At 43.0% G+C, this 18,929-nt stretch overlaps 1 protein-coding gene across 5 annotated transcripts in view; it reads right to left on the bottom strand.

Moving 5' to 3' along the window:
- Window positions 1-238: 238 nt before the first annotated feature.
- The window catches only part of Fbxo7 (F-box protein 7), a 29,183-nt gene continuing 10,492 nt past the window's right edge, over window positions 239-18,929 (bottom strand). For 4 of the 5 annotated variants that reach the window (XM_028883653.2, XM_028883654.1, XM_028883655.2 and 1 more), the window contains exons 5-9: window positions 17,927-18,010; window positions 6,706-6,801; window positions 4,708-4,884; window positions 1,956-1,993; window positions 239-883 (exon numbers count right to left, since the gene is read on the bottom strand). In XM_028883653.2, the coding sequence (XP_028739486.1) occupies window positions 488-883; window positions 1,956-1,993; window positions 4,708-4,884; window positions 6,706-6,801; window positions 17,927-18,010 (791 nt within the window). In that variant the 3' untranslated portion in view covers window positions 239-487. The remainder of the gene's footprint in view (window positions 884-1,955; window positions 1,994-4,707; window positions 4,885-6,705; window positions 6,802-17,926; window positions 18,011-18,929) is intronic. The other variant, XM_037196905.1, reaches the window with a different exon arrangement.

Below are 18,929 nucleotides of genomic sequence, written 5' to 3'. Positions count from 1 at the left end.
TCACAGAATCCAGAAAAGCTACTATAAAGGAAGAGATGGATCCCTCCAGGTTCAAGCAAACTAGCTCAGCTTTTATCAAGATTTGCAAGCTTTCACCCCACTGACATCACCGCAGAACAAAAGCAGACACCACCCGTACCAGTCACCTCCTCACACTGAGCAGCACCCTAGCAATTTTCAAATATACAAATTAACAGTATGAATAAGGTTTGACTAATAAATGTACCTTTAACAAAAGTCAAGACCACCATATAATTTTTGTTTTTATTAATCTAGCACACAACATTATCAGTACCACAGCTCCATCCCAGAGGTGAATCCAGAGCAGAGACCAGCAGTCAAGTATTCCCAAAGCCAACCCAGCTTTGAGTAACCTTGTCCTAGTTGCCAGCTGAGTTTAAGGTTTTCACTGCCACAACCAGAAACTGACAGCAGAGGTCAGTGTCCAAGGAAAGAGCATCTGCGGTTTCCATAGTCTCCAACTTGGTCACATGAATGGTAGCCGGCTGTCAGTTGACTGACCCCTGCTGGGTCTGAAGGGAAATCTGTTGTTGGGGCCACCTCTTCCTGGCAAAAGGGGGTTAGGTCCTGGAAGTGGACCAATAGGATCAAACCGTGGTCTGAGTGGCGGAAACGGGCTAGGTATCTCCCCTGGCCTTGGGATGAGTGAGTTGGCTGGGTCCCCAACACTGGGCAGTATCGGCCTCGTATCATATTCACCACCAATGATTCCTGGAGGAAGCAGCGAGGCAGAAGGAAAGGGCACGGGGTAGGGGTAGACAGGAATGGGACAAAATGGGATAGAGTGGGTTGACGACGGCAGGAACATCATATGTCGCATTCTCTGAGCCTCTTTTCTCTGTATATGCCTCTTTCTATACAGCTGTAGGAAAAAGGGGGGACAAGATATGGTGAGTGGTTTAGAGGTGACCCCCAAGTTCTAAGCTGCCTTACTTACGGCATAAGTTCATCTGCACTTTTCTTTCCCAGTCTATGCAGACAAAGCAGACACAGTCTACCCCATGAAGAGCTTCAGCTCCAGAAGCAGTGCCTAGTGAGCTCTGTTCTCTAAGTACTTTAGGCACACTGCCACAGAGTGAATGTCCAAAGGAGGGATAACCCAGTGGCAGATATTTTTAAGAATGCAATCTAGCACTCCTCAGCTGACATGCAAGTTTAGGTGAGCCTTTCCTGCACACAATTAAAGTATTTGTTGAAAAAGTCAAGCTATAAATAACATTCAGGTACTACAGGCAATTTCATGTTTTCATCCCTCATAGATCTCCATTTCAAACATAAACAAGTGGCTAGTTTAAAAGGCCGGCACACACTCAAGACTGTGGACTCTGCAAGCATCCTAGGACTTGCGTTCAATTATTTTTCTTTACTCCTTCATCCCAAATAGTTTTTCTCAGGCCTATCAGTGGTTTTTACAGTCGAAATCTACAAATAAAGCCATGTATCTTATTCTTTTCACAATGTACTGTGCTATCTAACAACTTTAGATTACCCAAACACAGTGACAGAATTTGTTTTGTTTTGTTTTTGTTTTTCAAGACAGAATTTCTCTGTGTAGCTTTGGTGTCTGACCTGGATCTCACTCTGTAGACGAGGCTGGCCTCGAACTCACCAAAGATCCACCTGCCTCTGCCTCCTGGGTGCTGGGATTAAAGGCATATGCCACCACCACCAGCCAGAATTACTTTTGTGAAAAAAAAAAAAAAAAAAAAAAAAAAAGCTTGTTTCATATTTCAATGAAAAACTATTGACTGTTCTTTGTAGTTAGAAGAAAACAAGAACTAAACCTAAAATTGAAGTCATTTTCATTAGCAATATTTAGCAATAAATTTAAATTGATTTTATCACATCACACTAGCAGTGAAAAGATACCTTTCACTATTAACTCACAGTTATTTGAGTCATAAACATTAGTCTTCGTATTTAGAAATACCTACTTCTTTCCAATCTGTGTCTGGACCTCTGGCAGTACCATCTGCAAGGTAAAACAGAGCACCCAGAATTAAACTCCACTTCATGCTCCAGGACTGACGGTGAGCCTGGACCTCACCCATGCAGAAGCAGCACCAGAGGCACACGCACACATGCACCTTCTTGAGTCAGCCAGTGGCCATCACCGCTCTCCGCCCTACCTCATGACTCAAGCAGCGATGCCTCAGGACACCACAGGACAGCGACTCATTGTCCCAGGATGTGGCTTCTGGGGCAGGCTCTCTAAGTCATGTCTGCAGTCACAGCGGTCTAGCCTGACAGCCTCTCTTAAGTGTCTGGATTACAACCCACATTCATTACTGCAAGTGAACTAACCGGCTCCCTTCTGTAGTGGTTACCTACCTCCTTCCCCCCATTCTCTAAATGGCTTCACTACCCAGAGTGTGACAGTAACACACAGAACTACTTTAAATGTACTTAAGGGGCTGGGGAGATGGCTCAGTGGTTAAGAGCACTCACTGCTCTTCCAAAGGTCCTGAGTTCAATTTCCAGAACCTACATGGCAGCTCACAACTGTCTGATCCCCTCTTCTGGTATGCAGATATACAGGCAGACAAAGTGTCCCTACACGTAAAATACATAAATAAATAAATCTTTTTTTAAAAGTATTTAAAATACATGAAATGAGGGAAAAATTCCATCGACTTGAAGTCTAATGAGAAGTTCAGGAAGAAGCTAGCCATGTCTTCTCTGTAAGTTACTAACTAGCGTGGAAGTTTATGAAAGCCCTAGCCCAGGAGTTCTCAACCTGTGGGCCATGACCCCTTTAGGGGCTGAATGATCCTTTCACAGGGGTCACCTAAGACCACTGGAAAACACAGATATTGACATTGATTTGTAACAGTAGCAAATTTACAGTTATGAAGCAGCAATGAAAATAACTTAATGGTTGGGGTCAGCACAACATGAGGCACTGTGTTAAAGGGTCACAGCGTAGGAAGGTTGAGAACCGCTGCTCTAGCCCCATACGATCTTTACACACTCACTCACCCAGGAGCTGTGACCCGCAATCAGAAGGGAATCACAGCCGGACGGCAGTTAACCGTGCAGGTGAAGGGCGTCTGTCCTCTCGTGACTTTACACCAAAGCCAGCTTTTTCCTGTCACCACTTCTGTGTATGTTGATCACTGTGCCTTTTTTTTTTTTTTAAACTACTTGTCTGGTTTTTCTTTTTAAAGACAAGGTTTTACTCTGTGACACAGACCTTCATGCCCCAGTCTCCCACATGCTGGGATTACAGACATGCCCCCCCATGCTTGGTCTATGCACTGCTGGGACGGATCCCAGGGCCCTGCACAAGCTGGGCAAGCACTCTACCAACTGAGCCGCATCCCCAACCCCGTCCTTCCTCTGTAACTGTGATTTTCTTCTGGCACCACACACACACACACACACACACACACACACACACACACACACACACACACGCTGCCTACTGTCACAAAGTAACACTTTAAGCAAAGAAAAATGAGGACCTTAGGAACCAAAGAGGAAAAGGAAGGATCTGGTTCACTCACTTCTCCCCAAGTTTAAGAATCTAAATGACCGATACTCAATTAAAAGGGGTATCTATCCACCAGATTCCCACAGCTGAGGTAGGAGGTTAACTGCACATTCACATTTTCATTACAACGTTTTTGACAGGAACCACATGGCGAGTATGTGCAGCACAGTGAATGCCGACCTGACGTAGCTCACTCCTGTTTCCTACTCTGGTTTGTTGTTCTTGCAAACTGCTGTTGTTTTGAAAACTGAACCATTACGTCAATTCCATAGCTCACCATACTTCAAAACAACAGCTTCAAAAACACTGACATGTCAGCACTGGTAGAGGAGAAGCTCACAGTCAGGCTCTTCTGGGGAGGCTCACAGTCAGGCTCTTCTGGGGAGGCTCACAGTCAGGCTCTTCTGGGAAGCTCACAGTCAGGCTCTTCTGGGAAGCTCACAGTCAGGCTCTTCTGGGGAGGATCACAGTCAGGCTCTTCTGGGGAGGATCACAGTCAGGCTCTTCTGGGGAAGCTCACAGTCAGGCTCTTCTGGGGAGGCTCACAGTCAGGCTCTTCTGGGGAGGATCACAGTCAGGCTCTTCTGGGAAGCTCACAGTCAGGCTCTTCTGGGAGGCTCACACTCAGGATCTTCTGGGGAGGCTCACACTCAGGCTCTTCTGGGGAGGATCACAGTCAGGCTCTTCTGGGGAGGATCACAGTCAGGATCTTGTGGGGAGGATCACAGTCAGGCTCTTTCTGGCTCTGACCTGGAAATCCTAGTGTACAAGGTCTAACGTCTCATCACTGGTGCAGTGACGATCCAGATCACGGCAAAGCACCCGAGCGGCACACCACAGATGAGCAGCTCTGTTAGCTGACACTGGCCCACGAGGCAGTGGGTAGAGGGACAGTTTTTCTAAGTCAGAGACGGAAAATGCTCTTTCGGATGGAATGAGCCTGTCTTCTACTTGGTATCCTGACCTAAGTTTACTGGGGCTAAAGGGTTATATTGCAGAAAATAGGAAAAAAGGAACGGGGGAGAGGTCACCATCAGGAAGCTGGAGCTTCTTTACTCAAAAGCTCCTCCTTAACAAGCTGCAGATAAACAGAACTGCAGGGGGAACCTCTACTTAAAAACCTTAGCCAGCTTTGTAACACCATGGCAACCCCGGTGAGTCTTTCTCCCGTCCACACGTCATCATGTAATCACCTCGAAAATCCCGCAGATACAAACAGCGCCACAGCAGCGGGTCACTTGATGCAAGGAAGAGGTCATGACAGACTGCAGACAAAGCCAGGACAGAACGAACATCCAGAAGTCGGAAGATGCGAAGTTTCAGCTCCAAGGGAAGAACAATCAGCCCAAAGACATCTGGAAGGTTCAGTACTAGATGGGAAAAAGCAGCAACAGGAGTCACTGAGTAAAGAGCGCCTAGGTTTCCCCACGTGCTCTTCAAAGCTGCCACCGCCTCTCTGAGACGGCGACAGTCTTGATCCTCAGCTTTCTCTGAAACCGTACTTTCAACCACTGCCACCAAGCTTCACTGACTCGCTGACTTCAGCCCGGATCTCCTGAGACCGACACTGGCGGAGCCGACAGGAGACGCTCCTGATGCAGGTCAACCTTCAACCACAGCACACCCACACACCACACGCCCATGACTACAAGTGTGTAGATGTATCCAACAGTCTTATTAAATAAGAAACACAGAAACAATGTAAAAGAGAAAGCCGAGAGGTCAGAGCTCAGAGCTAAAATCTCACCCTTCCACCTGCGGTGTCCCAGCTTCCCGAAAGAGAGCTATATCCTGTCTGTTCGTCTATTTATAGTATTTTGTTTTGCCTTCTCATTGGTTGTAAACCCAAACACGTGACTGCCTCGTCACTGTCTGAATGTACAGCCCCCTAGGTCTTAAAGGCATATGTCTCCAATGCTGGCTGTATCCCTGAACACACAGAGATCTATGGGATTAAAGGCGTGTGCCACCACCGCCACACTCTGTCTATGGCTCTAATAGCTCTGACCCCCGGGCAACTTTATTTATTAACATACAATCAAAATCACATTTCAGTACAATTAGAATACCACCACAGAAGTGAGTGCTTCTCTGTGACACAAAGGAGAGAAAGCTGACTCTGAAAAATATAAAGCTTGCTGAATGCCTAGTTCATCATTCAAAAATATTCATAGTAAAATCTACTTCAAAGTACCAACATTCACCATTCACCAACAAAGGTTGCCTCCAAACAACAACAGGAAGGCCGAGGAGACGCTCAGCAGTGAAGCGCACTTAGTGCTCTCGCAGACCCAGGTTTGTTTCCCAGGACCACACGTGGCTCACCACCTTCCTTAACTCCATTTTCAGGATCCAGCGCCCTCCTCTGATCTCTGCCTGCATTGCAAGCACACAAGGAACATAGACATGCAAGCAAAATACTAACACAGATATAAAAGTGTTTTGTTTTGTTTTTTAATTTTTTAAGATGTGTTTTTAAAACAAAAATGGGAGCCAGTGATGGTGTGGCAGATAAAGGCACCCGCCACTAGGGCTGACGACCTGAACTCAACTCCGTGGGATCATATGATGCAAGGAAAGAACCAATTCCTGCAAGCTGTCCTCTTCTCACATGTGTCCGACATAGTGGCCCAAGTGCATATGTGCGCACACGCACGCACATTCATGTACACGCACACACGCACGCACACACGCACATTCATGTACACACACACACACACACACACACACACACGCACGCACGCACGCACGCACGCACGCACGCATGCCCATTACAGACCAATGCTATAGACACTGAGAACACAAGACTGGTGAAGACACCTGACTCCTTACCTTCAGTCACAGCCTGACCCTGAAGAGGAAGCATGTCAACCAGGAAGATACAGTGCAAATACTGCCATAAAAATCAGGCGTGGCAGGCAGGCTGAGGCAGGAGGATCACAAATTCAAGGCAAAGCCTGTGCTACTTAACAAGTCAGATGCCTCCCTGGGCTCCCCAGGGAGATGAACCTGTCTCAGGAGAAAGAGAATGACAAGAGGCTCTGGATAAAAGGTACAGAGAGAGAGTGGGTAACACTTGAGGAATAAACACTGCAGTCGTTTTTAAAGGGACATCTCGGTAGGATGGAGAAAGAGAAGTCAGATCTCAGAGGTACTGAGGATGTTCAACCTGTGACGTTCCCACCTCTCACCTTGTCGTGTGAAGGCCAGAAGAGGGTACACCAGCTGGTCTTTGAAGAGGCGAGAGAGCTTCTTAAGATCTTTGTACACTTTGGCTGCACTTTCCCCTGGAGTATTTTTTACAAAGGAGAAGTCAAAACACAAAACCAAACAGAAAAACCTCAAGTATGTCAAACAAGATCCAAGTGTTAAATATTCATGGGTGACCCCCTCGGATAAAGGGGTCAGAACAGAAGAGCTGCCCAGGGCAGGACTGCCAGAGTCAACCCAGCGGCAACGCTAACGGGATGTGAGGCTGCAGGGAACGCCTGTGGATCTGCACACACTAGTCTGTTGTGGCACTGTGCGGTGTGGAATGCTCTCATGAGGCACCGAGCCCAAGGAAAGGATTGCACCTCACACAACAAACACACAACAATACAGTGCTGAGCAGTTCGCCAGCGTCCCCTGACATCAGCAGCTTCCTCCAAGAGAAACTGCAAGAGCCATGGCAGAGTCTGTCCTCAGCCCCGGGGTGACAGGGCAGGAAGTACTGACCTATCTGTGTCTGATCCCAAAGTTCTTATTTCTCCAAGTGTCCACAATCACAGCATAGCCATCAGTGCTGGCTATTTGTCCAAGCTACAGTAATTTTAGAAAAGGGGACCTCAATTGAGAAAGTGCCCCCATTAGACTGGCCTTAATTGATGTGGGGCCCGGCTCACGATGGGTGGTGTCACCCCTGGGCTGGTGGTCCTGGTATTATAAGAAAGCAGGCTGAATGAACAAGCTATGGAACAAGCCAGTAAGCAGCATCCCTTGAGGGCTTCGGCATCAGTTCCTGCCTCCAGGTTCCGGCCTTGAGTTCCCACCCTGACTTCCCTGGAGGACGGACTACAAGAAGTAAAATGAAATAGATCTGTCCTCTTCTGAGTTCTCTTGGTCATGGTGTTTTATCACAGCAATAAAAACTAAGTCACCACCACTACTGCATGAATAAACAGAGGCCATGAATTTGAGAGAACAAGTGTGGGGTTGTGTGGAAAGGGTTGGGGAGGGGAGGAGAGGGAAGGGGAAACGAGGCGAGGAGAGAAGTGAGAAGAAAAACAATGTAATTGTATTTAATTTCAAATAATAAAAAGTCATATATAAATATAAATACACACACACTGTTTTTCAAAACAGGGTTTCTCTGTGTAGCCCTGCCTGTCCTGGAACTCACAGAGATCCACCTGCTTCAACTCCCAAGTGCTGGGATTAAAGCCAGCACCCCCCAGCAAAAGTATGTATTTTTAAAAGACAGAAAGAAACATAGAAATAAAGAGAAAGTAAATCTGGGGGAAGGAACAGACTCTAGGACCCAACCATAGCCCTCCTGGTCAAGACCCACACTTCAGGTAGCGCTCAGGCAATTCACTCGTACATTAATGGAAACGTGACCATGAACCTGAGGGCCCCATTATCTCTGACCAAGTGTACAGTCCCAGACAATTACCTCTAATCCTCACTTGCTGGCTCACCATAAAGAGAAGAGACACAGAGACCTGAGTTCCATACACAGTCTGACCTAGCAGTATGTCAGTAGCCTACATGTTCTACATAGATCTACATTCGCATGTTTCACTGTGGCAGTAGTACGCTTATTTTAATTTGACCCATAAGAACAGAGGAAGAGATATGTACCTCAACTCCTTTAGTGCTTAAATCTGTGTTGAGTTTGAAATCTCTCAAGATACTACTACTTTACAAATCAGTGTGGGCTCTCCTCTCTCTGTTCCCCCAGACCCAACCCCTCAGTCTCACCCCTCGCACTGCACCAGGACACCAGCTGCAGCCCCCGCTCCCACCCGTCCTCCTCTTCTACCAGCCTCCAGCACCAGCAAGTACTCCTGTGAGCACACCAGCCAGGCAGACCAGTTAAACAGGCAGCACACAGCCAACACACTCTGAAAATCCAGACAGGAGACAGAAACCAAGGAACAAAACACCCACCCAACAAAGGCAAACCCCAAAATCAGCACCTAGACCTACAATCATTCCAAACCCATAACAATACAATCAATAATAGCTGGAAAAATATGCCTCCATTAGAGTCCAGCTGTCCTACCACAGCAGACCCTGAATATTCCAACATAGCTGAAGCACAAGAAAAATCCTGGAAATGAAAATTTAGGAATGCAAACAAGAAATACAGAGGCAAGCTTCACAACAGACTACAAGAGATGGAAGAAAGATTGGCACTGAAGATACAATAGAAGAAATGGATACATCAGTCAAAGGAAATGTTAAATCTAAAAAATTCCAGACAAAAAATTTCCAGGAAATCTGGAACACTATGAAAAGACCAAAGCTAAAATAATAGCAATAGAAGAAGGAGAAGAATCCCAGCTCAAAAGCCCAAAAAAACAAAATCATAGAAGAAAATTTTCTTAACCTAAAGAAGGAAAAGCCTATAAAAGGTACAAGAAGCATACAGAACACTTGATAGGCTTGACCAGAAAAGAAAGGCCCCTCACCACATAATTAAAACACTAAACATACATAATGAAGAGAGAATAAAAAGGGCATAAAAGAATAAAAAGAAAGAATTCAAGGGGGAAAGACCAAGTAACATCTAAAGGTAGACCAATTAGACTAACACTGACTTCTAAATGGAGACTCTAAAGCCAGAAGGGCTTGAACAGGAATGCTGCCAACTCTAAGAGACCACAGATGCCAACCCAGACTACTATACCCACAAAGCAGTTCAATTAACATAGGTGGAAAAATAAGACATTCCACGATAAAGCCAAGTTTAAGCAATATTTATGTACAAACCAATCCCTACAGAATATACTAGAGGGAAAACGCTAACCTAAGAAGGTTAACTACAACCACGAAAACATAGGGAATAAATAATCTCAGAACAGGAAAATCAAAAGAAAAGAAGCCACACACTCCCACACACCCACACCACACCACACCACACCACCATCACCACCATCACCATCACCACCAAAAGCAACAACATAAAAGGAATCAACTATTATTGGTCATTGCTATCTCTCAATATCAATCCCCACCCAAAAAAAAAAAAAAAAAAAACAGACTAACAGAATGGATGTGAAAACAGGATCCCTCCTCCTGCTGCACACCTCAACATCAAGAAGAGACATCACTTCAGGGTAAAGGTTGTAAGAAGATATACCAAGCAAATGGACCTAAGAAGTAAACTTGTTTAGCCATTTTAATGTCTAACAAAACAGAATTCAAACCAACACTAATCCAAAGAGATGGGGCAGGACACTATACTCATGAAATGAAAGTCTACCAAGATGACATTTCAATTCTTAACATCTATGCGCAAACACGAGGGTACCCAAAGTTTGTAAAAGAAACACTACTACAGCTTAAATCACACACCACTCTCACACACTGATAGCAGGAGACTTCAATATCCCACTCTCACCAATGGACAGGTCATCAAGACAAAAACTAAGCAGAGAAATACTGGAGCTAACAGATGTTATAAACCAAATGGACCTAACAGATATCTACAGAACATTTTATACAAACACAAAAGAATATACCTTCTTCTCAGCACCTCATGGAACTTTCTCCAAAACTGATTACATGCTCAGACACAAAGCAAGTTTCAACAGTTACAAGAAAACTGAAGCAACTCCCTGCATCCTACGAAACCACATGGATTAAAGCTGGATATCAACAACAACAGAAAACTTACAAACTCATGGACAGAACAACTCTCTACTGAATGGAAAATAAGTCAAGACAGAATTAAAGAAATTAAAGACTTCCAAGAACTCAATGAAAATGAATACACAAGATACCCAAACTTGTAGGACACAATGAAAGCAGTTCTAAGAAGCAAATTTATAGCATAAGTGTCTACATTAAAAGGGGGGGGGGGGGTTTCCTACTAGCAACTTAACAACACACCTGAAAGCTCTAGAACAAAAATTTAAAAAAAGAAAAAAGAAAAAAGCAAGCTCACCCAAGAATAGATGGCAAAAAATAATCAAACTGAGGGCTGAAATTAATAAAATAGAAACAAAGAGAACAATACAATGAATCAATGAAACAAGGAGTTGGTTCTTTGAGAAAAATCAACAAGATAGACAAACCTTTATTCAAAATAACTAAAAGAAGGAGAATATTCAAATTAATAAAATCAGAAACAAAAAGGGGGACATAACAACAGATACTGAGGAAATCCAAAGAATTCTAAGGACATACTTTAAAAATCTATACTCCACCAACTTGGAAAATCTAAAGAATTGGATAATTTTCTCAATAGGTACCACTTACCAAAGTTAAAAGGTCAGATTAAACAATATAATCTAGTGATATAGATGCAGTCATTAAAAGTCTCCCAACCAAAAAAGTCCAGGGCCAGACAGTTTTAGCACAGAATCCTATTAGACTTTCAAATAGTTAATGCCTATACTCCTCAAATTAGTCCACAAAATAGAAACTGAAGTAACACTGCCCAATTCATTTTATCAGGCCACAGTTACCCTGATAACTGTGAGTATACCCAAACCATATAAAGAATCAACAAAAAAAAAGAATTACAGACCAATTTCCCTTATGAACATAGATGCAAAAATACTCAATAAAATACTTGCAAACCCAATCTAAGAACATATCAAAAAGATCACCAGCCATGATCAAGCAGGCTTCAGGGATGGTTCAACATATGAAAATCAATAAATATAATCCACCACAGAAACTGAAACTACATGATCATCTCATTGGATGCAGAAAAGGCCTTTGACAAAATCCAACAACCTTTCATGATAAAAGTCCTGGAGAGATTAGAGATACAAAGGACATACCTAAACATAATACAAACAATTTACAGCAAGCATGTGGCCAACATCACCTTAAATGGAGAGAAACCCAAACCAATTCCACTAAAATCAGGAATAAGACAAGGTTGTCCACTCTCCCATACCTGATCACCATAGTACTTGAAGTCTTAGCTAGAGCCATAAGATAACTGAGGGAGATCAAGGGGATACAAATTGGAAAGGAAGAAGTCAAAGTATCATTATTTGCAGACAATGTGATAGTATACATAAGTGACCCCAAAAACTCTAGCAAGGAACTCCCTCAACTGATAAACACTTTCAGTAAAGTAGCTGGATACAAGGTTAACTAAAAATAATCAGTAGCCCTCCTATAAATAAATTACAAATGGACTGAGAAAGAAATCAGGGAAACATCTTTCACAATAGCCTCAAATATATAAAGTATCTCAGGGTAACCCTAACCAAGCAAGTGGAAGACCTGTATGACAAAAACTTCAAGTCTTTGAAGAAAGAAATTGAAAAGAATATCAGAAGATGGAAAGATCTCCCATGTTCATGGATCAGTAGGATTAACATAGTAAAAATGACCATCCTACCAAAAGCAATCTAGACTCAATGCAATCCTCATTAAAATCCCAACACAATTCTTTACAGACCTTGAAAGGACAATTCTCAACTCCATATGGAAAAACAAAAAACCCCAAAGCAGCCAAAACAGTCCTGAACAATAAAAGAAATGTTGGGTCTCACCATCCCTGATTTCAAGTTGTACTACAAAGCTATAGAAATAAAAACTGCATGGTATTGGCATAAAAACAGGAACACTGATCAATAGAATGTAACTGATGACTAGACATAAATCTACACATCAATGGACACTGATTTTCTCATAAAGAAGCCAGAAATACACACTGGGAAAAGTCAGCATCTTCAACAAATGGTACTGATCTAACGGGATGTCTGAATGTAGAAGAATGCAAATAGAACCATATTTATTACCCTGCACAAAACTCAATTCCAAGTGGGTCAAAGACCTCAATATAAAACCGGACACACAGAACCTGACAGAAGAGAAAGTGGGGAACAGCCTTGAACACACTGGCACAGGAGAAGACTTTCTAAACATAACACCAACAGTGTAGACACTGAGATCAACAAGAAATGGGACCTCATGGAACTGGTAAGGTTCTGTAAGGCAAAGGGCACTGTCAATTGGACAAAGTGGCAGCCTACAGAATGGGAAAAGATCTTCACCAACTCCACATCCAATAAAGGACTAATATCCAAATTATACAAAGACTCAAGAAATTAGATGAGGTACAGAAAAGAGAATTCTCAGTAGAAAATCTCAAATGGAAGATATAAACACTTAAAGAAATGTTCAGCATCCTTCACCACTGGGAAATGCAAATCAAAACTGCTTTGAGATTCCATCTTATACCTGTCAGAATGGGTAAGATCAGTAACACAAGTGACACTCGTGCTGGTGAGAAGGTGGAGCAAGGGGAACACTCCTCCATTGCTGGTGGGAGTGCAAACTTGTACAGCTACTATGGAAATCAATATGGCTATTCCTCAGAAAATTGGGAATTAATCTACCTCAAGACCTAGCTGTACCACTCTTGGGCATATATCCAAAGGATGCTCCATCCTACCACAAGGACACTTGCTCAACTATGTTCATTGCAGCTTTATTCATAATAGTCAGAAACTGGAAACACCTAGATGTCCCTCAACAGAAGAATGGATAAAGAAATTTTGGTACCATTTACACAATGAAGTATTACTCAGCTGTTAAAGAAAATGACATCATGAAATCTGCAGGCCAATGTATGGAACTAGAAAAAAAAAAAAAATCACCCTAAATGAGGTAACCCAGACCCAGAAAGACAAATACGGTATGTACTCACTTGTAAGTGGCTATCGGCCATTAAGTAAATGATAATCCATCTACAACCTGTTGACGCACAGGTCAGGTGAAGAGGAGTGCTCTAGTGGGGATGCATGGATCTCCTTGGGAAGGAGAAATAGAATAGACTGTGTGGGTGGACGGGGCAGGTGAGGGGGAGATGATCAGATGGAGGGAGAGTGCAGGAAGAGACAGCTGGAATTGGGGGGCATTTGGGAAGTGGAATGGAATCCTAGCACAGTGAAAATGTCCTGGAATCTAAGAAAGTGATGCTAATGAGGACTCCTAACCATGGAGGATAAGGAGTCTGAACGGGTCATCTCTTGTAACCAGGCAATGCTTCCAATGGAGGGACTGGGTTGCATTCTCAATTGAGTTATCGGCCAAGCGAGTACCATGGAAATACCCACACAACCCAGGCTGATGATAAGACAAAGGGTTGCTCTCTGCAAACTGACAGTGGGGTCCCAGTGCTAAGGACATCCATATAACTCATTGAACATGGCATAGTCAAGCTGGTGCTTACATGGAGCCTACACGCCTTACACTGTAGGGGTGTCTCTTTGGTGTGGGAAGGTATTCTGCAGGCTACCAAAAGGGAAACATGGACACCAACCCAGCCACAAAACCTTTGACCTACAATCTGTCCTGACTGCAAACTAAGCTGGGGCAGTGGGGGCACAGGACTAGTGAGAGTGGCCAACCAATGTCTGATGTGACTTAAGACCTATTAAAGGAGTCAGAACCCATACCTGACACTGCTTGGGTGACCAAGAACCAGAGACTAGATAACTCAGAGGCCTAGGGTAAAACCAAACATAACTGGTAAAAAAAAGAAAGAGAGAGAGAAAGAGAGAGAGAGAGAGAGAGAGAGAGAGAGAGAGAGAGAGAGAGAGAGAGAGAGAGAGAGAGAGAGAAAGAAAGAAAGAAAGAAAGAAAGAAAGAAAGAAAGAAAGAAAGAAAGAAAGGAAGAAAGGAAGAAAGGAAGAAGGAAAGAAAGAAAGAAAGAAAGAAAGAGAGAGAGAGAGAGAGAGAGAGAGAGAAAGAAAGAAAGAAAGAAAGAAAGAAAGAAAGAAAGAAAGAAAGAAAGAAAGAAAGAAAGAAAGAAAGAAAGAATTAAAATGAATTAATTGCTGGGTCGTGGTAGCCCACACCTTTAATCCCAACACTTGGGAGTCAGAGGCAGGTAGACCTCCATGAGTTCGAGGCCAGCCTGGTCTACAGAGCAAGTTCCAGGTCTCAAAAAAATAAAAATAAAAATAAAAAGTCAATAAAATGACTCCTAATGATATTCTGCTATACTCATAGATCAGTGCCTTGTCCAGTCATCGACGGAGTGGCTTTTTCTGGCAGGAGATGGGAATTGATGCAGAGACCCACAGCCAGACATTGCACAGAAAGAGAGACTAATGGGAGGTCTCCATCAAATCCCACCCCTGCCCCTCAGAGCTCAGGGAATCCTGTGGAAAAGAAGGCCCACAAAGTGTAAGAGCCAGAGGGGATGGAGGACACCAGGAGAACAAGGCCCTCTGAATCAACTCAACAAGGCACATACGAACTCACAAAGACTGAATCAGCAAGCACAGGGCTGATATGGGTCTGCACCAGGTCCTCTGCATATTTATTACAGCTATTAGCTTAGTATTTTTATGGGACTCCCAAGTGTGAGAATGAGTGTGTCTCTGACTCTTGTACCTGCTATGGGGACTCTTTTCCTTCTGCTGGTTGCCATGTCCAACTTTGATATGATGGTTTTTGTTTCATCTTATTATATTTTATTTTGTCAAGTTTTGTTATCTCTTAGAAGTCTGTTCTTTACTAATTAGAGACAGAAATGGAGCAGATCTGGAAGGGAGGAGAAGTGTGGAGGAACTGGGAGGAGTAGAGGGAGGGGAAACTATAATCAGGATATATCATATGAGAAAAGATTTTATTTTATTTTGAATGAAAAAATCAATTTGGTTCAAGACCTTTTTTCAAATATAAAAATCAATTTTCATTAGATTGTTTCTATCAACAATCACGTTCTGCCTTCAGCACTTTGCCTGTGCTTACCGTGTTGAAGAAGGGTGGCTTGTCTCATGTGTGTATGTCTTGATGCATATCTTAGCATGACAGATACAATGTAGTGTGCAGAAAAAGTCAGTCTGGTAGAGCTGTTTTCAGATCTTCAATAAATTTTTTCTTTTTCAAAACAAAACAAAAACTAACTTAAAAGTATCTGATTAGGAACTCAGAAGAGTAATTTGAGCTACTGGGGTCTGTTGTGAAATATTATTTTAACTATGTAAAGATGTACTAGATTTGTTTATGCTATGGAATATTACTTTAACTTTGTAAAGGTGTGTTACATTTGTTTATGCTGAGTTTGTTTAACTATGTAAGGATGTGTTACATTTGTTTATGCTGCATTTGTTTAATTATGTAAAGATGTGTTGCTGTTTCACCTTGCCTGCCTAAAGCATCTGATTGGTCTAATAAAAAGCTGAAGGGCCAATAGCTAGGTAGCAGAGGGATAGGCAGGGCTGGTGGGCAGAGAGAGTAAGTAGGAGAAATCTAGAAGAGAAGAACAAAGGAGGAGAATGAGGGAGAGAGGGGCATGCCTGGGCCTGAAGCCAGACAGCAGCCAGGCAGGAGGAAGGGAAAGGAAAGGAAAAAGGGAAGGGAGAAGGGAAGGGAAGGGAAGGGAAGGGAAGGGAAGGGAAGGGAAGGGAAGGGAAGGGAAGGAAAGGGAAGGGAAGGAAAGGGAAGGAAGAAAGAGAGAAAGAGAGAAAGAAAGAGAGAAGGAAAAAAAGAAAGAGAGAAAGGTAAAAAGGCCCAAGGCAGAACATAAAGAATAACAGATTAAATAAGAGCTACTATAAGGCCGAGCATTCATAGCTAATAGTAAGTTTCCATGTCATGATTTGGGAGCTGGTTGTTGGCTCAAAAGAAAAAGCCTGTTAGAGGTCTAAACTATGAGCTACAATAAAATAAAAATGCCGTGCCAAATGAACAGCATATGCTTACCTAACACAAAAGTACTTCACTAAAATATATAAACTTTTCCAAAGAAACAAACTTTCTCCCTCCCTTTTGCTTGTTTCATATTTAACAGATAATGAACAGGGATCTGAGCTGTTTTTAAAAAACTTCTAGGAGTCAGATGATCTACTCCAATCCTCATTCCCTCTACTACTTAAGTCTGAGACACTGAAATGATTCAGCCTTCCCTAGAACTAATTTCCTTATCTATAATATAAGCATAAAGCCTGCTCTGGAGTATGAAATACTCACAGCAAGGTCCTCCCTAGGGTGGAGATAAACATAGTGCTGAGGAACTTTTAGGTTCTCTGATCATGATAGAAAGCATAGTTACAGATTCATAACTCTAGCACACATTCCCAATAGCGACAAGAAACACAAAAACTGGTTCTTGGAGAACACCAACTTGAAGCCAACTGTAGACTCAAGAGGGCTACACTATTTAAGTACAGAGTGTATTTGTGGTACTAAAACTTCACAGGGAAGAGTGACTGTATGATAAAGGACCGGGCGGCTAGGAGTCACTTAATAACGGGCTGACTGAAGCCTGGCTGAGAGCCACCATCTGGATGTGCGTCCAGTGAGAGCTACAAGAACACACTGTGGTCCTCTTCCTTCCATCAGTCTCCCAGGCCTGATCCCCATCCCAGTTCACAAGAACCAATCCTCACAGGAACAGCCTGGTCAGCCTTGTCTGAGAGATGCTGCTGTAAATGCCATGTCCCCCCCTCTCAACACTCCCATTCGCCTCTTACTATTTCCTGTAGTTTACCCCCAAGGACTACAGGGGAGGTACATGCTCAGCACGAAACAGAAAGGAAGATCCACCCATTCTTCTCCACCTACCTCACCACTCCTGTTGACCACCTGGTCTCTCAGTTTAGGTTTAACCAGAAACAGTAAAAAGAGAAACTGGACTTTTCTGCATCTATTAATAATTTTATGGGATACAGGTAAAGCCATACTTAAAACCCCAATTTTAGGGAAAGTCTAATCTCATTAAATAACAGTATATACATTAAATTTATAGTAAAAATATTCAAGTAGTTTTTCCTCCATTAATATTCAATAAAGAAGACACACTGAATTACTTCCATGAAACAAAGATCTTCTCTGTATCAGTTAAATACAATCGTAAAAAGACCTCCAAGGGTTAACCTGAGAGACCAGGAGGGAACATCTAACACTATATAAATACAATTTTGTACTCAAAGACCCTAAGAATTATAAGAAACAAGTTCTTCAGATTGTAATCAAATCTTCCACTTTCTTTCCCTCTGTATTTGTGGTGCAGAAGTGGCGCCCAGGCCTTGCACACGCTAGGCAAATGCTCTACCACTGACCTACACTCCTAAGCCCTAAACATCTCAATTCCTAGAAGCAACATTGTTTCCACACGTGCTTTAATCTCACTCAGGAACCTTCAGCCTCTTCCACATAATCTTCCCCACTTTGTTTCTGCAGTGAGCCTCCCAAAACTTCACCCAAAGTTAAGGGTTACATCACCTGGTTCCACTTCACAAACGTAGGATCTTGGCTTCAGCTGCACTGATTTCACATTTTTAATCCCACCATCAATTTTTATTGTAGCTGTAAATAAAGGAAAGAAAAGATGATAAGCAATCTGTCACTTCCTGAGTCGCTTCCCTTTTAGTGCAGGCCTGCACTTCCTTGCCTCCCTATACTGAGAACACATTATTCCAAACAAACTGTTCTGAGCACATGCTTCCTCTCAAAGCAAGGTCAAACAGCTAAACCTGCCATGAAGTCATCAGCCTCGAACACCACCTTTAAAGACGACAGTGAGTGTCTTCATACACGGTCCACTAAGCATCACCAACAGCAGCTTACTAGTAAATGACAGATCTGTAACAAGGTCAATAGGAGGCAGGCAAGTACAGAAGACCATTATTCCCAATGAGGTCACTAAAGCGCTATTCACTTTTTCTTAACCCTTGCCAACGGTCAACCCTTGTTCATTAACAGGATCCTGCTAGTTTTCACAGCACCAGCGCTTTCTAGACCCAAAGGACTGATATTCTTGACATCACCAGAGGGTTCCAATTTAGTTTCGTGTACAAAGGCGCACTTCATCTCAGCTTATGAAAGAGCTAGTGATGGGCTTATGCACATGTGCACCAAGCCATGCCCTGAGTGAAAGGTTTAAAGACACTGCTCCTTTTCAAATACTTGAGCCTGGATGACCGGCTACTGCGAGAGCCTGCAAGTCACTGATCTGTAAAGAATTAAAGAGTAAAACATCAGAAATTTAAGAAATCGTCGAAATATTTACTGAAGAGAGGGTATTATATGCATGTCATTAGGTACCTTTATATGAAACTGAGATAAAACTAACCACCTCGCATTTGCTTTTTATGTTTGGCAACTTCCATCTTCCAAGTTGTGACGTGATAAACCAAAAACTATTGCCACTCTAGCCACAAAACGCCACACTACAAGCTATGCAAGCTAACTGTGAAGAACTAACAGAGACGTCACTCAGCCTTCA

This window comes from Peromyscus leucopus, chromosome 18 (assembly GCF_004664715.2).
Source record: "Peromyscus leucopus breed LL Stock chromosome 18, UCI_PerLeu_2.1, whole genome shotgun sequence".
NCBI classification, from domain to species: Eukaryota; Metazoa; Chordata; class Mammalia; order Rodentia; family Cricetidae; genus Peromyscus; species Peromyscus leucopus.
The sequence above is the reverse complement of the archived record's forward strand: the minus strand, read 5'-3'. Positions and strand labels throughout refer to the sequence as shown.